Source organism: Cryptomeria japonica, chromosome 5 (genome assembly GCF_030272615.1).
Source record: "Cryptomeria japonica chromosome 5, Sugi_1.0, whole genome shotgun sequence".
NCBI lineage: Eukaryota > Viridiplantae > Streptophyta > Pinopsida > Cupressales > Cupressaceae > Cryptomeria > Cryptomeria japonica.
In genome coordinates, this window is record NC_081409.1 from 164,205,726 (window position 1) to 164,227,829 (window position 22,104).

Consider the following 22,104-nt stretch of genomic DNA (forward strand, 5'->3'; position numbering starts at 1 on the left):
AACTGGATCATCAAGCGTTACATACAATAAATATGAGCTTTCTTATATAGGCAAGGCTATATGGATATGTGAACACACAAACATGACATGTGGCTCAATAAGAAACAAGGGTAGGTAGGAAATAGGTGTGGGTAGGTAGGAGAAACAATATAATATTCCACATGAGGTGGATAACCCACTGAATGTGGAATGTAACAAGATAAGTCCACAAAAGGTGAAAATTCTTCTACACACACTATGCCAATGTGGCACAAACACCCAAGTGTCTCATACCCAAACTACTATGAAATGCATTTTCTAAGTAAACTTAAGTAAAGTAATAATATCCAAGATGAATAATTATTTACACCAACGCCCCCCCTTAAGTGCAACTTAGGGGAATGCACTTAAGTCTACAATGCAACTAAGCAATGCAAGATGGGTCTCGAATACAAGGCCATGTTAGGTACCCATGAACAAATGCAAATGCATGCAAACCAATGCAATGAAATCTCTCACAAAGCGGGGAAGGAGAGAAAAACCCAATGGGAAAAAACCCTCCCCCAAAAGAGAGATGAAAACTAGATACAAAGAACTCTCATAGAAGTATGTGAAGGACAAAACCCCATGTGAAGAAAAAGTCCCCCCCATATGAGAGAAGAAGAAGAAGAGAGACTAGGAAGCCCCCCCTCAATGTGGAATCTACACCAATGATAGAATCTCGAAGATGAATGAAGAAACTGCTCCATGAACGTCGAACAAAATTCCTCCCCTTAGGAAGAAACAAAACAAAAGGTGGATCCAAAAAGTCTCCCCAACCATGAAGGGAAGATGAGGCAAAAAAACTCATGATGAAAGGAATCTCTAAAAACTTCTCAAGTGTCCCCATGTTGATGTTGAAAGTAACCTCCTCCAAAGGTGGTAAATTGTGCCACACTACTGAAAAAGGCACTCCAAGAGCTAGTGGAGATGAATGTAGAACAATATCCAAAGACTCATATATCTCCTCAAAAGATAAAGAGACCTCCTCCAAGTGTTGTACAAAAGTATCCACAATCACGTCAACCTCTAAAGATTGATCATGTAGAGAATGCACAAGAGGGTCAAAGTGATCCCTCACAACAATCAAAGAAGGATCATCTTCATCAAAGAGAAGATGAATGTCATCAATGGTGTCTCCCAAATCTGCAATGTAGGAGTCCACACACAAACCTGCAATGTCTGTCAAGTAGGAATCCCAATCAAATGAAGCTGAAAGACATGAAATATCTTGATGCACTGAATCACAAGAAGGCAAAACTATCGCACTAGCTGCATCATCAGGTGCAATAGGAGGTGTGATATCAAGAGGAGGAGATGAAATGAAAGGCTCTAGAACAAGTTCACATGTGAGAATCCCCAAGTTCAAATGCCCAAAGTTCTCAAAATTTGAATCATCAACATAAGAAGAATTAACCTCATCAATAGGACCAAAATCTGAAAAAGAGTACAACCGAGATGAATGATCAACCACCCCAGTCTCAATGATAGCTCCACTCTCCAAGTCTCTAATGATAACTGAATCAGGTGTGAACTCCACAGTTCTCCTAGTTGCCCCATGTGTGATTTGATAGATGGAAAGAAGATTATTTGTCAAGTGGGGTACACACAACACATCATTGAAGGAGTTATCCCCAATGGCAATAGATCCTTTTCCAATCACATCCATGTATGTATGATTGCCCATCAAAATCTGTGGCATGTGGCAAGGCTCAAATGTAGAAAACATAGATTGTGAAGATGTCATATGATGAGAAGCCCTTGAATCCAGAAGCCATCTTTCTGAATCATGACTTGTAGTAGCATAAAGAGATTTTCCCTTTCCTTTATCTATCCCAAAAGAGTGATCCTTTCCTTTATCCTTGGAAGAAGAAGCTAATGTAGACATTCTAGAAGGTAGGTTGATTTTGTTCTTCTCAAGAAGATTCTTCAACTCATCAATATCCTTCTTGTAACAATGATGTTCATCATGTCTCAACTTCTTGCAATATCCACAAAAAAGATTGTCCTTATATGATTTCCTCTTAGGTGAGAATGGTGAATCACCTTGTTGTGGAGAGGAAGATTGTGCTCCATCTTGTTTTGGTTTTGACTTAGGTTAGTTTTGACTCTTGCCTTTTCCTTGATTGCTTTGATTCCCTTTGTTAGCCACCAAAGCTTGTGACTTTGAAGATTTGAGAATTCCCATCTTGGTCAACTTAGATGGATCAAGTATCAACATCTCCATGAATGAATCAAATGAGGGAGAAGTGTATGAGGAACCTTGAGCTAACCTATGGGTGTGAAAGCTAGATACAAAGGCTGCATACTCTGAAGGAAGCTTGTCCAACAAGTTTTAAACCAATTAAGTATCCTTTTTGTCAATTCCACAATCCTTTAGCATTGCTCTTAGCTCAGTTGATTTTGTGACATAATCTTGGATTGTGGGTGAACTCACAATACTGGTTCCCACTTTTTGACCAACTTTGACACTTCTATGAATATTTTGAAAAAAATCCTTCACTTTCCGACACCTATAACTTTTAAACCGTCAATAATTTGAAGATGATATAAACTAGTGATTTTTAACATCTTGTTTGTAGATTCTAAATATATTTTTTTCAAATTTGTTTGAATAAATTTTTATTGATTTTTCCATCTCCCTCAAAAAGTAATTTTTTACAGCAAACAACATTTTTAAAAAGTGATGTGTATCCCAAAACGCATAATATTTTTTCTATAAATGACAAAAACTTAATTCTTTTGAATTTTGGTTTGTAACATCAATACCCAGGGCATGTAGTTGGTTTGATAGTGATATGTTGAATATTTTTCATTTTATTAAGTTTTGAAATTCGACTAATTATAATTTAGATATAGGTGTACGTTTGAACACATAACTTGTTCTATATATATCAAAATTCAATTTTCTTTTTTTTGTTAGAAAGAAAACATTAATATCTAGTGCATAGATATTTTTCAGAATTTTTTTGAATTAGTTTACTATTTTTCCCAATTAATTGAACAAAGAAGTTCATGTTCGGTGAAAAACCTACATTCATAAGAAATAAAATAAAAATATATTAATGAAATTAAATATATTAAAAGTTATACTATTTGGAAAGCTTATAATAAGGAATAAATACTTTAAAACAAAAAACTTTTAAATGAATTAATTTGACCCCCCAAAAGCTAATGTAAAATTGGTTTTTTATCAGCATTTGATAGATGCAAAGGAGACTCCATTGCAAGTTTGATTTAGAAGTAGAGAGGTTCTATCCAAGAAATTTTGATCTAAGAGCCTTTGATTTAACTCTCTTCAATTAATTATTTAGAATGGGACCTCTTAAATCTTAAATCATTATATTTTATAAAAAATGTATGATTTCAGCAAAAATCAGGATGTACCAAAAAGTGAGAACCATCTTTGTGAGTTCACCCTTGTATCAAAATCCTTGGGATCCAAAGTTGTGAGTTCACTATCAAGCTTGTAGCCCTTAATCTCATCAACTTGACCATACAATTTCTTAAAAATATCGCAAGCCTCTTTAATTATAGTACACTTATCAATGTGAAAAATGAGGTCATCTGATACATACTTTCTAAGAGTTCTAATTTCCATAGCATTTTTAGTGAGCCATTCAAGTTGAGCATTAGGATCAGCCTTAGGATCAGGTGGTGCTATAATAGTTCCAATTACATAATGAATGAGTCCTTTTTCCATTAGTTTACTCCATGCCTTAATCTTCCATGATGCATAGTTATGAGGAGTTAAAAGTGGAAATTTAGGAGAACCCATAGCACCAAAATGAAAAAACACAAGATAGAGAGAGAGGCACAATCACACAAGACATCCCCCCAAAATACTTAATCAAGAACCCCCCCCAAAAAAGGTGATTTGGCACTTTATACTTAGTGCGTACACAATGGGCCACTTACAAAACAAGGCAAAGTGGACTTCTGATTTCAATTTACAACTTCTCAAAATGATATATAAGAGAATTCAACAAATACGGCTAGTGATCTAAATTGAGATCCAAGCGAAATACAAGTACCAAATAGGCCAAAAAATGACCAAATACTGAAAGTACAATTTCTACTAACAATCATTGCAAACAAATGGCAGATTATGAAAGTAGACAAAAAATTATGCACTCTCAAAAAAATGACACCTGAAAAGGAGTCCATATGAGCCCAAATGAAGTCTCCAAAGTTGTAAAAATCAGGATTTCACGATTTCCAGAAAACTTGTATCCAAAAATCAGAAAACTCCTGCACCACTGTACAGATCACAAAATTCTACCCCAAAACAAAAAAATTGCTCGAAAAAATGAGTCTAGATGAGTGTGATGTCGCTATTTGAAAATTGCTTGCAAAATTATAATTTCTAGAAAATTTTCACCACAGCTTCAAACTTCAAATGCCTCTAGATTTGGCCTTCGAAGTCCGATTTGGATGAAACAAAAGGCAAAACTGACTTTTCTTGGACCTCCTCAATCCAATGGTAACCTGAGATTTGACCCATCAAGCTTCAATAATAACCTGCAATAGAAAGATCCAAAATACACAACCTCAAATAGCATCAAATTTCTCTCAATTGGCAAACCAATGACACTCTAATGGCTCTGATATCATGTGAGATTTTGCCAAGATAAAGAGGCAATGGAAATCACAAATAAGAGAGAACAAAATATTGATAGTGTATATGGTGAAAATGGATAACAACAATGTTAAAAGGCTAAATGAATTCAACCACAAAACTCTAGCCTAACAACAACAAAGATCCACTATAACATATGAAGATTACCTAAGACAATGCAAATCAAATGAAATCACAAATATTATACCATCACATGTCCAAAAGGGTTTGAATCTCCATTCTTCCTATCTCCATTGATCTTGCTTTATATATTTTCTCTCAAATTTTTATATGTGCACAAGAGCTCAACAAAGAACGGAAATGTGGTTGCAAGTAGACTTGATCGCATATGAAAGTTTGAATGCTAGGATGCTTGATTAGAATGTATATGTCCAGGGGTTGAATTCATAGTTGAGGGGTTTGATAATGAAGGAAGCATCTCCTTATATAGAAGACACAATAAGAAATGGAGAGATAAGATTGAGAGGTGTAAAAGATAAATGGTCGGCTATGATTAGAGGGTAGGTAAAAGAAATAAGAAAATAATGAAAGGGTAGGTAGTGTATGAATTAAGAGATGAATGACATGTGTCATAGGTAGAAAAGGCTAATGAATTAATTAAATAAATAAAGATTTATTTAATTAATAGAGGAAGTGGGATCAATTAAATAAATAAGATATTTGTTTAATTTAAGAAAATGATAATTTAAATAAATAAAGGTATTTATTTAAATGAGAAATAAGGCTAGAAGAGGATAAATGAATTAATTAAATAAATAAAGATTTATTTAATTAATAGAATAATTAGGCTAAAATAATTAAATAAATAAAATATTTATTTAATTAGACATGACAATTTTAGGTGTCTACAGATAGGAATAAACTGTATTCTATCAAGATGAAAATATTGATCAACTGGATCATCAAGCATTACATATAATGAATATGAGCCTGCTTATATAGGCAAGGCTATATGGATATGTGAGCACACAAATATGACATGTGGCTCAATAAGAAACAATGGTAGGTAGGAAATAGGTGTGGGTAGGTAGGAGAAACAATATAATATTCCACATGAGGTGGATCACCCACTGAATGTGGAATGTAACAACAAGATAAATCCACAAAAGGTGGAAATTCTCCTGCACACTGTAAGGAAGTTAAGTAGCGGAAACAACTTCCTACACTAACCTTGAGAGGAGGGTAATGCAAAACTTTTTTAGATTGTTACAACAGTTACAGAAAATAGAAATAGATATAATAGCAATCATACCACAACACAATGATTTACGTGGGGAAAACCCTTTCGGGAGAAAAACCCCACCCTCCAAAAGCAGCTCAATATTTTATTCAGCAATCAAAAACAGATTACAAAATACTTGCAGAGCAAGCTCTTCGCAGGAGTACCACTAATCAGAGTTTCAGAGGCAACTCAATAGCCATAGGACTCTTACACACAACCTCTATCTCACACACCTCATAAATAGGAGATACAATACAAGAAACCGTCAAACGGTATTACAAAACCATGGGCTAAAACCACCCAATAAGGTGTAGCCGACCTTATCTCCCTTCTATGACATGTTAAAGCACACATCAACACGTGTCGCTCCCTTTTACAGCTCATTTATGTATTCGATACAAATTATTTTTTCCTATTTCAGGAGTACAAACTTCCGGAGGCCATAACTTGAGAACCGGGTGTCCGATTGACGAACCGTTTGAAGCGCCGGAAAGCTCGCGAAGTGCTCTATCACCTCGTAACCCGCTTCGCCGGTTATGGCCACTTTTCAGGGCGTTTCGGAGCCTCTAAAGTCCCCAAAATTAAGTTTAAACATTTTATTGCACCCCTCCAAGACGAAAACTTTAATATCTTCAAAACTAGCTGTGACCTTGCGACGAAACTTTACCGGAATGCTTATCTAGCCAACCAGAAGCTTCAGGGAGAGTTTCGCACCATTTCGTGCTCAAATGAAAACTTACTATAAATAGTAACTTCGCATAAATGCAAGGTTGAGACACCATTTTTCTCAACACACACACTATCCCAATGTGGCACAAACACCCAAGTGTCTCATACCCAAACTACTATGAAATGCATTTCCTAGGCAAACTTAAGTAAAGTGTAATAATATCCAAGATGAATAATTATTTACACCAACAATCATTATTCCATGGAGAGCTTGGTATCATAGTTCAATGAGAGCTTGTGGAAATGATGTGGATTCACTATTTGATGGTAGATGATCTTCGTCAGTGTTTTTTGGTGTCATGGATGGACTAAATTATATTTCAATTATAGTTTTGGTTCTTTGACATCTTGGGTTTCATTAATAGGAGATGGGTATCTTCATGTGACTTGTCTAGATGTTGACATCTTGGATCCATGGAGGACTCTTGGAGTATTTGGTTGAAATTTTTTATGTTTGTTATTATGTCATGATATACTTTTGATTATGCATTAGAGCTTTGGCATGGTCCAAGTGCTCTTAGTAGCTTGATATGTTCATTGGAGGATATGACCTTCTTTTTAGGAGATGTGAGATCATGCTATCATGTTTATGATCCCAATTCTCAAGATCAGAGCTTTGCCATTGATCTTGTTTGGTTCTTTTGGTATTCAGTACTTGATCATTTTCTTGAGACCTTCATGATGATACAATGTTGCATTTTGGAGTTGGGCATGGTTTGATTAGTTATAGATCATCATTGATAATTGATATTCAAATTATATTATGTATTAGTAAAAAATGATATATATTTCTTCATATCTACAACCTTACCATACATTATTCCTCTTAAATATACCCCTTCAATCTATTTATATGTATGTTTCGACACTCTAATAGATTTAAATATGTCCATCCATCATTATCGACACATGGAATTCATTAAAATAATTATTTAAATTCTTTTCTTTTTGTCTAAAATTTTTAAATATTTTTCAATAGGTCTAAATAATAGTCTATAGGTATAAACTTAGTTTTCAACTTTTAAATTACTTTATCCCATTTTTAAATCTTTTCTGTGCCTCTTGTTTTTTTGTTAATTGCACTTTTTTCACCATACTACATTTGGTCCTTTAATTTTTTCTTAGCAAACCCAACTATTTGGGATATGAAATCCCCTAATATTTGAATCATTCTTCTAATGTTCATATCCAACTATCAATTCTTTTATACTCAATCTAATAGCATAAATAGGAATATCAACCTAACCTTCCTATTAATATCTAAAATAACCTTCAATAATTTCACTTGATGCTCACCTTCATATTGTGTTTTTTTAAGTATTTTGACATCTAGTACATTTCTTCTTCTTAAATTTCCTTCTTTTATCAGTTTCATTATTTCTAGGATTATGGGCTCTTTTCTAATCATCTTCAACAATATCCATAAATGTATATACATTCCTCACCATTTCAAATATCTCTTATATTATCCAATATTTTTAACAACATATGGACCTGCTCTTCATGAAGGCATATTGACTTTTTTTAATTTAAGATGAAAACTTATTTTAAAGATTTATTTACAAGTAGCTTTTTCTTGATTCCTTCTACAACACAAAATAATGCAAGACATCTACTATTACTTTTATTCTTCAAGATTCAACTTGATCTAATACCAATTTATGTAGTTTAAGATGGAGGAATTTAAGAAATATCCAACCACACAACCAACATAATATAATTTGCACAAGATACATGTAATATATATTTTTAGATGATGTAGAATTATTCTCACAACTTAGATGATTTTTCATTACACAAGGAAGAAGTGAGTAATGATAAGGATACCAAAGCAATATTATGTTGTTTAAATTATATTATATCAAGCATAAAATATGGTGAGAAATGATAAGGATACCCAAGCAATATATTCATCTTCCATATCAAGCATACTCTCTTTTATTTTATGTGTAATAGGACGTATAAGACAAATGAGCATTAGTAGGACAAGGATTGAAAGATAAATTGATATGAGAGAACAAAGCTAAATACACATAATCCTTATGTGAAGTTAGTGTAGCGTCCTAAAATTGTGACACTTGCAATTTCGATCGCATTTGGGTCTTCACGATGGCGACGCAACACTGAACCTGAATGGAGACCCCGAAACTTGTTCATGACACCAAAAACTGCATTTTTTCAGCACCCTGGCCTGATCCTCCTTGCACCCTGCTGCCCCTGGAGGTGGGACCATGGCGCTCAGTGCCCTGGTCCTTCAGAACTAGGGCGCCCAGTGCCCTGGTCCCCCAGGACCATGGCACCTAACGCCCTGGTCCCTGGCCCTATTTTTGGGCCCGGTCTCTTTTGGGCATCGGGTCTTTATGTTTGCAATTCGGGAAATAATGTTTCCTGGTCAGCCTAAGGTCAGAAAAATCAGTCTTTTAACCCTAATTGACAAGTATATAAACTACATTTCCTCTCCCATTTTAAGAGATGGAAAAAAAGGCGGAAGCGATATTCAAACATTCAAACATTCAAGCATTCAAGCATTCCTTCAAGCAATTGAGCATTCTAAGTCTCCATTCAAGGCTAAGTGTTGCATTCAAGACAAGGATTCAACCATTGAAGAGGAGATCACTTACAACTTACAACATACAACAACATTTACACCTTCACATGTAAGAATACAAACATTCTTACAACAAGGTATCAGTACTTGTTTACATTACAAACATTTACATTTACAACATTTCTCATTTCTTGGTTAATTCCAAAACCGGGGTTTGACCTAAGGGCAAACCCCTAATCCCTAACCCCCCAATCATCCTTGATTTTCTGTGTGTAGGTTGTAGGTACGCGGCTATAATTGAAGATCTGGAATCCTTGTGCAGAGACAAACAGATCCCCCTTCGTTTCGCGGATTTTTTGGAGGACTGTGTGCACGCTGGGCACCATCGTCCCATCAACTTTTGCTCAAATTTGTAGGACAGCACCGTCTCGATATTTTGCTGCTAATTCCAGGTCCGCAGCTTCATCCTATATTCCTATCTCTGTTTATAAGTGAATCTTTCTCACTTTTCATGCATTCCTAGCTTAATCTTTCTATCTACATTCTTTACAAAAGAGGGTAGCCTTGCTGTCTTAACCCTTGAAACTCATTTAGAATCCAATCTTGCATTGTGTGGGATTGGATCTTGTGGGATTCAACCCCTCTTTTGAATGTAAAGTCTCCCCTAAGTGAAAATCGTCAACCCTAGTGACCCCCTTTCTCTCTCCTTGGAGTGGTGGGGGGAACACTTAGGGTTCGCTCGCGGTTTTCCGCTTTACAGTTAGACTAAGTAAATAGTCAATGAAGCATGAACAAAAGTTGTGAAGAAATCATTAAGAAAATAAGATACATCAAACTATTGCAAATATCTATAGCCAAGTATAATCGTAGCTCGCAAATAGGTAAGATGTCATCATATAAACATTTTTAATTAGTGAGTAGAAATGGTCTCACATGCAAAGAAACATAAAAAACTGTAACATCATAAAATAGTTAGTTATGATTAGTCAAGCAAATCAAACTATTTTTAAGGAATTATCAAGAAAGATTCAAATAAAGTATAATGAAGGACATCAATGAATAAACTAACTAAGCTCCCTCATGATGCTCACATTGTCATATATCTTTCTTGTCTCCTCGTCTCCACGAACTTCGTTAGCTCCAAAGTTGACTAATGGAGAGTGGGAGAGATAAATGAGGTGAAGTGTGGAATGCTCTCAAGCTAGCATAAAAACATGAAAATAGATGAGTGGATTAAGGATGTGGATGGAAATGGGCATGATTGTGTTATGATAAGTGGATATGCAACCAAAAGTGAACATAAGTGTATGATGAAAAGTAGATGTTTGGAGATGAGAGAAGGGCTCAATTTATAGAGTTTGGGGCTTGGAAATGAATGGTCAAGATTGAAGATTGACCAAGGGCTTAGATTGAAGGAGAGAGCAGAGGACAAGTGGGAGATCCAAGAGATTTAGCCATAAAGGTATTCTTTGACTCCTCACTTCTCAAGGACATGGGGAAAAGGGACAAAGACCATTGGAAAAATGAATAAGGAATTAAAAATTCCTTGGGAAGAGAAGTATTGGGAAAATAAAGGAATTCAAAATTCCTTGGGTAGATAAAAGTGTGTAGCATTTAAGATTGGGGGTTGAGATGGAAGAGCCATTTATGGCATGTTGTTGACCCATTCCTTATATTGGAGATTAGGAATGTGCAAATGATTAGTGAGGGTGATTAGGTTAAATAATGAGGGGTTATAGTGCAAGTGGACAAGTTAGGAGGATGTGATGGGTGGAGAGAGAGAGTGAGTGGAGAATTTTAAATTGAGAGAAATGATAATGGTGATTAGGCTTGTATTAATTGGGCTAAATGACAAAAATCAGGAGGAGGATTTGTAGGAACTTTAACTAATTGAGATTAGAAGGAAGATTTCAATATTGACTAATATTGAGTTTGATTTATTGAAACTTTAGAATAAATAGGATATATATAATCATCTGATAATTAATTATATGGATAAAAGGGGTGCAATTAATTAAATATTAGTTTAACTAATTTTATGTGTCTACAAAAACCATCACGATGATTATGTTATAACTCCTCACAAAGGCTCATAGTATCATAATATGAGGGAAAATGTAATGAAGCATCAATAGTGTCAAGATGAGAATCTAATGCAACACCATCAATATGAGTGACTTCAAACTTAGAGAAATCTCAATGCAAAAATCTATCATGAATACTTATAGGTTTCTCATGAGGCATAGAAGGATGATCATGACATTTAGAAAGTGTATTATAAATTCTAATTATGTCATATTCATCATTATATATGTATCATCTATACTAATAAAAGGTGCAATTATATATCATGTGTAAAGTTATCACTAGAGATATATGAAAAAGATAAGCATTACAATGATAATGCCACCTGATAAACATCACAAATAGGTAATCCCAAACTATCAAGTATCCCCAATCTAGAGCATCCCCGATTCATAGCAATCTTGCATCAACCAAAAACATTTTCTTTTTGTTTGCAGTTTCAGTTTTTCTTTTTGTGTGTCCTAGTTTTGGCTCACCAGATCCTGTGGAGTTGGTTTATACTTGAAGACTTGATCATCTTTCTTGTTTCCAAACCACATCACATTTGGATCATTTTCTGGCAAGATATTGCTACTAGTTTCCTTGAGAGTTTCCTATTACCGGTTGATAGTTCTTGTTACCGGTTGCCTGGACCTATTTTTGGTGATCTACCGGAACCCTTTCTGAAGCCGCGGAGCCTTGGGCATTGATTCCAACGTTCCTTGGCGTGTGATCGACCTTTTCCTGCGATCTATGATTCATCCTTTGGATTTTCTGGAGGAATCTCTTGGAGGAGGCTGACCTTGTTTATTTTACATGTTAGGTCTTGTTCTTCTGGTTTTGATCTCTTTTGGGCTGACTGGATCCTTTGGATCGATATATATATATATATATATATATATATATATATATATATATATATATATATATATATATATATATATATATAAAATTGTAATTGCGCATTAGAAGGAAATCAATCAAAGAATCAAGTAGCGAGACTGTGCATAGAAGATAGATCCTAAGATTCAAGGTTCCGATTGTGACCTATTTTGTATGTTCTACCAAGCTTGTGAGTCGGTTATGTTGTAACCTGATTGTTACCGGTTGGTTATAATCAATTTTCATGAAATAAAACAATCTGTTCTGCATTGCCTCCATCATATCTTTGTGTTTCCATTGTGTTACTCTTGCTGACTAGTCTAGATTGATCTCTTTAAGGTCCCTCCTCACTGGTGACTGCTTCAAGTGGTATCAAAGCGAAGTTTCATTCCGGTCCTAAATTTTTTTTGTAGGGTGGTGGATTGCGGATCTGACTTGCAGCTATAGAGGACTAGTGTGAACAATGGCACGAAGAGGAGCTAAGAATGGTGGAGTGCATGGGAATGTAGACCCTGTTGTGATGGAGATGTTGCAAGGTATATCAGTCTGGTTGGAAGTCGTGGAGACATCCCAGAGAAGAGGCTGACATGTTGAAGATGCAAGTGAAGATGAAGGAGTAGAATCCCCGACAGAACAAGCAAACCCACCGGCGGTTGATTCGGATAAGGAAAGGTTTTTGAGGGTTTTGAGTAGGGCAAATACTAAACCTCATTTTACCCCACTAGAATATGATGGGAAGTTAGATTTAGACGAATTGATGGATTGGATCTTGGAGATGGAGAAGTATTTTCATTTTGAAAGCACTACAGAAAAGAGGAAGGTGAAATATGCCTATACGCTATTGAAAGGTCATGCATCTCTTTGGTGGGAGCATTTGCAAGTTGATAGAGAAAGAAGAGTTAAAGAGAAGATTAAGGCATGGGATCAGATGATTGCTAAGTTGAAGTTGAAGTTTATGCCAGCTGATTATCAAGAGAATCTTTTATGGAAGCTGCAAAATTTGAGACAAAAGGAATCTAGTGTGAAGGAGTACACCGAAGAATTTTAGAAGTTGAATATCAGATCCAAACATGTTGATGATGAAGTTGAACAAGTTGCAAGATATTTGAATGCATTGCGGATGTCTATAAAAGATGAACTTAGTTTGATCAAATTAGAGAGTGTTGAAGAGGCTTACCAGTATGCCCTAAAGCCAGAAGAGAAGTTAAATAAAAGACATGAGTAGAGGCAGAGAGGCAGAGGTGGGAAGTTTACCGGAGGAAAATTTTAAGGAGGAAGAGGATATACTGGAGTTAGAGGAACCAGCATAGATCAGAACAAGGACAAGGAACTGAACAAAGAAGATAATTCGTATTGGAAGGATGATATAAATTTCTACCAGAGGAGAGAACCGGATGGCTACCTGACTGAGAATTTTGGAAGACAAGACAAGAGAACATTTAGAGGAACCTTCTTTAAGTGTGAAGGAGAAGGACATCATGCATTCGAGTGAAGAAGACAGAGAATATCGGAAGATCAGCAGTGGTGGAAGAAAAACCCACTGGATTAGACAACAAACTGAAAGATGGATAACTATTGGTGATGAGGAGATCTTTGTATAATACTGGAGGAGATGAAGAGTCTTTGCAGAGGAAGAATCTATTCAAGACCAGATGTAAGGTATCTAGTAAGTGTTGTAAAGTTGTTATTGATAGTGGTAATTCAAATAATCTTGTTTCAGAAGAGATGGTGAATAAATTGAAATTAGAGAGATTGAAACACCCTAAGCCTTATCAAATAGCATGGATTCAGGATGAACATAAGTTGTTATTAAGTGAGCAATGTTTGGTAAAATTGAAAATTGGGAATTATCATGATGAAGTCTTGTGTGATATTATGCCGAGGGATATTTGTCACCTTTTATTGGGTAGACCTTGGCAGTTTGATAGAAAAGCAGTACATGATGGGAGGAAGAATGCATACACTATTGTGGCCAATGGGATGAAGCAAACCTTGCTACCCTTAGAGGAACCTTTGAATAATGAAGTATGTACGAATGCTAGAATTTGTTTGGTAGATGGAAGGAAATTCATGGATGAATTGAGACATGAGAATGTGTGTTTTGCCTTAATTCGTAAGAAGACTGAGAAACTAGAACTGGAAGGAGAACAACGGGAAGAGATAAAAGATTTTTTGACAAAATATAAAGACATCATTTTAGATAATGTACCTGATGTATTTCCACTTGTGAGAAGTATTAGTCACTACATGGACATGGTTCCCAAAGCTAGTTTTTCTAACAAAGCTGTACATAGGTTGACACCGATAGAGAATGAAGAGATGAATAGACAAGTGCAAGAGCTATTGAAGAAAAATTTGATCAGGGAAATTTTGAGCCCTTGTGCAATACCAACAATATTAGCACCTAAGAAAAATGGGGAGTGGAGAATGTGTACTGGTTCCAGAGCAATAAACAAGATCATAGTGAAATATCAATTTCCTTCGCCTATGATGGATGACATAATGGACTATTTGAGTGGAACAAAATACTTTACAAAGGTAGATTTGAAGAGTCGATATCATCAGATCGGGATCAGAGAAGGTGATGAGTGGAAGATAACATTTAAAACAAATGAAGGACTATATTAATGGTTGGTGATGCCTTTTGGATTGACTAATGCACCAAGTACTTTCATGAGGCTAATAAATGAGGTATTGAATAAATTATTGGGTAAGTTTTTTATTGTGTATTTGGATGACATTTTGATTTTTAGTAAGACAAAAGAGGAGCATTTGTTATAGTTGAGACAAGTTTTGTAGAGGTTGAGAGAAGAGAAGTTGTTGATCCATATCAAGAAGTGTAATTTCATGAAGGATGAGTTAGTCTATTTGGGATTTGTGATATCTGAGGAAGGTTTGAAGATGGACCCTAAGAAAGTGAAAGCAATTGTTGAGTGACCTACACTGGAAATCATTGGAGAGGTAAGATCATTTCATGGATTGGCTAGCTTTTACCGAAAGTTAATAAAAAATTTCAGTTCATTTTGTAACCCTATGACTGAGACCATAAGAGATCAGAAGGAATTCAAGTGGACCACTAGAGAAAATAAAAGTTTTAAATTATTGAAGCAGAAAGTGACTGAACAACTTGTGCTGGCTTTACCAGATTTCAATAAAGTATTTCAAGTGGATTGTGATGCAAGTGCAATAGCAATAGGAGTAGTCGTGAGTCGGGAAGGGAGACTAGTAGCCTATTTCAGTGAGAAATTGAATGATGCCCAAAGGAGATATTCAATGTATGATCAGGAGTTTTATGCCATATTTCAAGCTTTGAAGAAGTGGAGACATTACTTGTTGCCTAAGGAATTTGTGTTGTATACAAATCATCAATCTTTGCATTATTTGAACAATCAGATTAAGTTGAATCAGAGACATATGAGATGGGTATAATTCTTGCAGAGCTACACCTTTGTGTTGAAGCATAGAAGTGGGAAATCTAACAAAGTTGTTGATGCATTGAGTAGGAGAAGGAATTTGATGACATAGATGAGAGTGACAGTATTAGGATTTGGAGATTTTAAGACCTTGTATGATGATGACCCGGATTTTACAAAACCTGAGAAAGCATGTAGAGAACCGGTTATGGTAGATAGAAGCAAGTGGTTAGATTACTTCATTTAGGATGGGATGTTATTCAGAGGAGTTCAATTGTGCATACATAAGAGTTCCATGAGGAAGAATCTGATAAAGGAGAAACACAATGGAGGACTAGCTGTACATTTTGGCATTGACAAAATAATAGCATTGGTGAGTGAGCAGTACTTTTAGCCCCAAATTCATAAGGATGTTAAGAGATATATGCAAAGTTGTGGAGTTTGTCAAGTTGCAAAGGGTAGTAGTCAGAATGTGGGATTGTATAAACCTTTGATAGTACCGGTAAGACCTTGGGAGGATATAAGCATGGATTTTATACTTGGATTGCCTAAGACACCAAGAGGGGATGATTCTATATTTGTGGTAGTGGATAGATTCTCGAAGATGGCTCATTTCATACCTTGTAAGAAGACATTATATGCATTACATGTAGAAGACCTATTTTTCAAGGAAGTGGTGAGATTGCATGGATTTCCTAAGAGCATAGTTTCAAACAGAGACACTAAGTTTGTTGGCTATTTTTGGAGAACACTTTGGAAGAAGACGAAGATAGATTTGAAGTTCATTTCTACTTTTCTTCCATAGACTGATGGACAGACATAAGTAGTTAGCTGGAGTTTGGGAAATTTGTTGAGATGTTTAGTGGGATATAAGATCGGAAGTTGGGATTTGGTCCTTGCACATGCAAAGTTTGCCTACAACAATTCAGTGAATAGAAGTATCGGAAGAACACCATTTGAGATTGTTACCGGAGTACATCCTAGAGGTATATCAGAATTGAGAGACATTAGAAGTGAAGACTGGAGAAGATCAGAAGAAAAAGACTTTTCAGATCACATGACAACATTCCATATTCAGGTTAAGAAGCATTTTGAAGACATGAAAAACAAGTATAAGGAGAAGGCAGATGAGAAGAGGAAACATAAGGAATTTTAAGTTGGCGATGAATTGATGGTATATCTAAGAAAAGAGAGATTATCAGTTAGAACTTATAACAAATTACAGATGAAGAAGTTTGGACCTTGCATGATTTTGAGGAAGTTCAGTTCTGGAAATGCATATGAAGTAGAGTTACCAGGTAGTCTAAGTATTTCACCTGTGTTTAACATTGTGGATCTTCATGAGTATTGTGAACCAGAATTCAGTGAGGACAATATTGTAGACTTGGAGAAACAGTTACCCCAGAAGGAACCGGATCAGATTGAAGAGATTTTGGACAATAGGATTGGGCGTAGTACCCGGAGCTGTCAGTATAAGGAATATCTTGAGAAGTGGAAAGACAGACCAGTTGAAGATTCATCTTGGATTTATCAGGCAGAGGTAGACCACCTTGGTTTTCCACTGACCCTAGCAAAGTGAGAGTATCACTTTTTCAATAACCCTGAATGTCTAATGAAGGAGAATCCTCGGTTCATAGCAATCTTGCATCAACCAAAAACATTTTCTTTATGTTTTGCTTTCTGTTTGCAGTTTCAACTTTTCTTTCTATGTGTCCTGGTTTTGGCTCACCGGATCCCGTGGATTTGGATTCTACTTGAATACTTGATCATCTTTCTTGTTTCCAGACTACATCGCATTTGGATCAATTTTCGACAAGATATCGCTATCGATTTCCTTGACAGTTTCCTATTACCGATTGACAGTTCTTGTTACCAGTTGCCTGGACCTATTTTGGTGATCTACCAGAACCCCTTCCGAAGCTTGCAGAGCCTTGGGCATTGATTCCAATGTTCCTTGGCATGTGGCCGACCTTTTCTCACGATCTACGATTCATCCTTTGGATTTTTCGAAGGAATCTCTTGGCGGAGGCCGACCTTGTTTATTTTACATGTTAGGTCTTGTTCTTCAGGTTTTGATCCCTTTTGGGCCGATTGGATCATTTTGATCAATATATATATAATTGTAATTATGCATTAAAAGGAAATCAATCGAAGAATCAAGTAGTGAGACTGTGTGTAGAATATAGAAGATTCAAGGTCCCGATTGTGACCTATTATGTATGTTCTACCAGGCTTGTGAGCTGATTATGATGTAACATGATTGTTACCGGTTGGTTGTAATCATTTTTTCATGAAATAAAACAATCTATTTTGCATTGCCTCCATCATATCTTTGTGTTTCCGTTGTGTTACTCTTGTTGACCGGTCTGAATTGATCTCTTTGAGATCCCTCCTCACCGATGACTGCTTCAAGATGGTACTTGATGAATCATAAAACCATATGAGAAGGGACATTTCATATGAAACTTATATTTTTTGGATGTAAGATCGTCATGACATGAGAAAGAGGAATCAAGTTGTGTGTATGTAAAGAATGTGTACCATCATCATATTAATCTAGAGAAGTGTGTGGAGGAGGTTCAATATATATAAAAGAAAAAATATTGAATGCTTAGGTGATTGAAGAAGCTAGGTCATGTTCATAGGTCACAAAAGGTATATAATCACAGTGTAATGACACAAGAAATGACTTTGGTAAGAAACAATGAAAGAATATCAATGATGAACAATATGTAAGGGAATGTAGAGATTTTGTATTAGGAAAAAAAAAGATATTATGTACCAAATTTAAAAATGAACACAAAATATAAGCCCTATGGATAGGGTAAGTGTCAACTAAGCTACAAATATATGCTCACTAAACCCTAAGAGAAATATAGGTCAATAAAAAATAAAAGCATGAAGGGCTTAGATTAGATTTGGAAATAGCATGTAAATTAATAAAGCACATATTTAAAAATTCTAATATTGATTTTCAAAACTTAAGAAAAGATATGTTATGTAGGATTGATGGGTTCACCAAATTGTAAAGGAAAATAGTCTTCCTTAAGCTCTAGACTATCCAATAAAATTCAATCACACAACCATAATTAACCTAGACTAATTCATTATTAAAGATGAGATTTGAAAATATCAAGCATAGTACTTGAAATTTTCAAGAATGTAAATAGAAAACAAGTGTGCATAGCTTTACAATTGATGAATGCACAAAGATTGATGGATATTTGGACTTGATAAGACTGGGATCGAGAATAATAGATGCCAATAATTACTTTGAGATTAAAAATTATGTTGACTTAGTGTAAGGTTGAATCCAAGTATCTAGGATTGCTCTGTCATTATAGACTTATCATATACTTGTAAACACATCATGAGTAACTATTTGATCTTTGCTCTCTAATTTCCTTGATCATCCTTGACTTCTTTTTTAGGTTTTCCAAAATATTTGGGGACTTGAAAATATTTTAAACTACCATGAAGGGTTGCCATTCGTTACAAGGAGTATTTTCCTAGATCATTCCACCAAAATTGAATAATATTGAAACAAGTAATCTTTAGTCATACAGAGCTAGAATCATCTTAGAATACCAATTAACGTGTGTAGATCACAATGATATTCAAATTACTATTTTTGATTCACAATTGATTAAAATGAGTGCATTGAGTACCTTTAGATAACAAAACAAAGCCAACTTGTGTTCCATCATCCCTAAATGGAAGGTTTAAACTATGAAATTAATCACATCTTGAATTAATTTTTTTTTAATTAAATTAGGATGAATCTATACTTATGAGTGTGTCTCTAGATAATAAAGAAACTAGATCATATTGATAGTATGTATGCGAATAAATAAATAGATAGCACACACACATATATATAGGCCTGCATTGTTTTCTTCTATGATAGTCGCTGATTCTAGGTTAGCAATGCTCCCAACCTGCCTGACTGCCATTTTTAAGCGCATTGGAGTGTCCTCTCTAGCTGTGCGCAAAAGAGAAAGTTAGGGTTTTGGCGTTTTCCTCTTGGCTCTTTTTCACTCTTCCCTGTGAACGTTTCTCAAGTTTAATTCATCTTGTCTATTCAATTGATATTCGCTCTCTTGTTTCCTTGATCACCCTGGACATCTTCTTTAGGATTTTAAAAATATTTGGGGACTTATATTTTAAATATCTTGAAGGATTGTCATTTATTACGAGGAGTGTTTTTCAAAATCAATTTGTCATGTTCAAGGGGTTGAGCTTAGTTGGTTAAAGCATTGAGTTCTTAATGTGGAGACCCAAGTTCAACTCCCATGAGGGACACCTTTGTGTAGAATTCTAAGTTGTGACTCTTGGTCTTCCATTGGTTGTTTAAAGTGGATTTCTAAGTTGTGACCCTTGGTCTTCCAATTGGTGGATGCTAGATTAATTTTAGAGAACCAATTAATGTTGTAGATCCAAATGATATTTGAATTATTTCTTTTGATTCTCAATTGATTAAAGGAGTACATTTAATGTCTTTGGATACATGGACATAGTTAGAATCTAAATGGGAGGATCAAAGTGGGAAGTTGGTCAAATTTTGAATTAATTTTTTTTGTTAGAATAAAATGAATCTACAATTACAAGTTAATCTCTCAATTAAAAATAAATAAAAATAGATCATATTAGATGTGTATGAAAATAAGTACAAACATAGAATTGTTGAATACATTGATAACAAATATATAAGAATGAATGAATATAAGAAAAAAGACAAATTGTAGATGTATAAAAAATATATAATTATTTAAATTCTACAAAGTTAAACATATTACCCTCAAGATTGACACAAAACTAAATGAAAATAAACCAACACAATAAGAGCCAAAATACTTCGTATCAAGCAGGGAATGGCAATATAAGCAGTGACAAAAGCTATGATCAGATGAGTAAATATGATAACAGAATTATACTTCAGCAAATTACAAGATTCAGAATATGAAAGGGAAAAGAGCTTTTCTTTGCTTGGGGAAGTTTTCCATTTTCTGCAAATACCATTGCCTGGTGGCATAGCTTCTACCAGCCAGGTATATCACTGTCCAAACCACAGAAGCCCAACTGTAGAGAGTTTGAGAAATGAAGGCCAAGCCAATCCAATCAACAATCTCAAAAAGATAATGTGGGCACACCACCAAATCAAACAAACCTCCACTTGGCACCACATATCCTGTTTTCCCATCCTTTCTGAGCTTTGATAACAGATAATGGTGATACAAATTTCCCCCAATGCCTATACAAAACAACACAACTCCAACCCACATTAAATCCCTACCCGGTGGTCGCATGCCCTCTGAGAGCTGCTGGGCGTACAACAGATTAACAGTTTGAAAGAAATATGAAAATGAAATCAACAGCGCAGTTTGCAGGGGCATATCACCAGAGTAACGGTGCAGAAACAGAACCTGCAATGCCCAAGATATATGCATTGATTTTTAGAGCATGGTAGAATCAGAATTATATGTCAAAACAAAATCCCAAATAAAAAAAAAACTGTTTCTACTGCTATAAAACTCTCAATCTTCAAACTTTCTCAGGCAAGATGACAAATTTGAGGTAGCCCATTTCCAATGAAGTAAAGTCCTCCATGATATTATTGCCTAGTCTGTTTTCTATTCCATAAATGAAAAATAATAAGGGAAGAGAAACAATATTGTATATATACTTGCCTCCAATTCTCTTTTGAGGAAGTGTATAGTTAAAGCAGATGCGAGGGTGAGCAGATGTGGGCCTGTTGATCCAATGTATCCCAGTTTGGAAAGCAAGAACGCTGATGAAGCTACTGAGGCTGGCCCATAGCAAATAAGCATGCCATTTCTGCTGGATACCTTCTTGGCTTGTTTTACTTCTATTGTCTTAGCGAATTTGGAGTATGTGAGATTGGTACCTTTGACCTCTGAGTATGCAGCATTAAAGCCCCCGATAAGAGTCAAGATTCCAGTAGCTTTGAGATATAAAGATGGAGGGCTCTGAAACAAGATTTGTTGCAGAATATGCGCCATGGCTATGAACGAGATGTGGGGGATTCACACAGGAACTGTTTATCAATGTTAGAAATTTCTCTTATTTGGATGGAATACAAAATCATGGAAACTTCCAGTGGATCTAATTATAACCACGAATGATCCATCCACAATGATATGACACGTCTTCTCATTCGTTACCTTACTTGAGCATTGAATATGTGGCTAATAATTGATGCAGGGTACTCAAATTATACAACCCATTTTTCATATCAAGTTGGCATAAGCTAACGTGTTTTTAACTTGGGGCTTCACTTAGTGAATTTCGGTTATATCACACGTGTTCATGTCATCTTAAAGAATTTCATTATTTTCAAGAAAATTGTCTTAAACTATTTTTTTGTCATGCCTTCCTAATACACAGCCCAAATTAAAAGCCCCCCTATTTTCATCAAATATTGTATTTTTTCAAAGCCCGAATTAAAAAGCCTCTTATTTTCACCCATAGGCAATATATTGTACCCTCATTATTTAGACATTAAACCCCCAATATGAATGCACGTAATATAATATTGCCTAGCCAATAAAGCCCTGATGGTTTTTAATGA

The 22,104-nt window shown here is 35.3% G+C and overlaps 1 protein-coding gene across 1 annotated transcript; it reads right to left on the reverse strand.

Annotated features, from left to right (window-relative positions):
- Window positions 1-20,341: 20,341 nt before the first annotated feature.
- On the reverse strand, window positions 20,342-21,635 carry LOC131072722 (uncharacterized). The gene is made up of 2 exons (XM_058008969.2): window positions 21,203-21,635; window positions 20,342-20,938 (listed from the first exon to the last, which is right to left on the reverse strand). Exons 1-2 carry the CDS (start codon window positions 21,533-21,535, stop codon window positions 20,468-20,470), a joined length of 804 nt encoding a protein of 267 aa, XP_057864952.2. The 5' UTR covers window positions 21,536-21,635; the 3' UTR covers window positions 20,342-20,467.
- Between the last annotated feature and the right edge of the window lie 469 nt (window positions 21,636-22,104).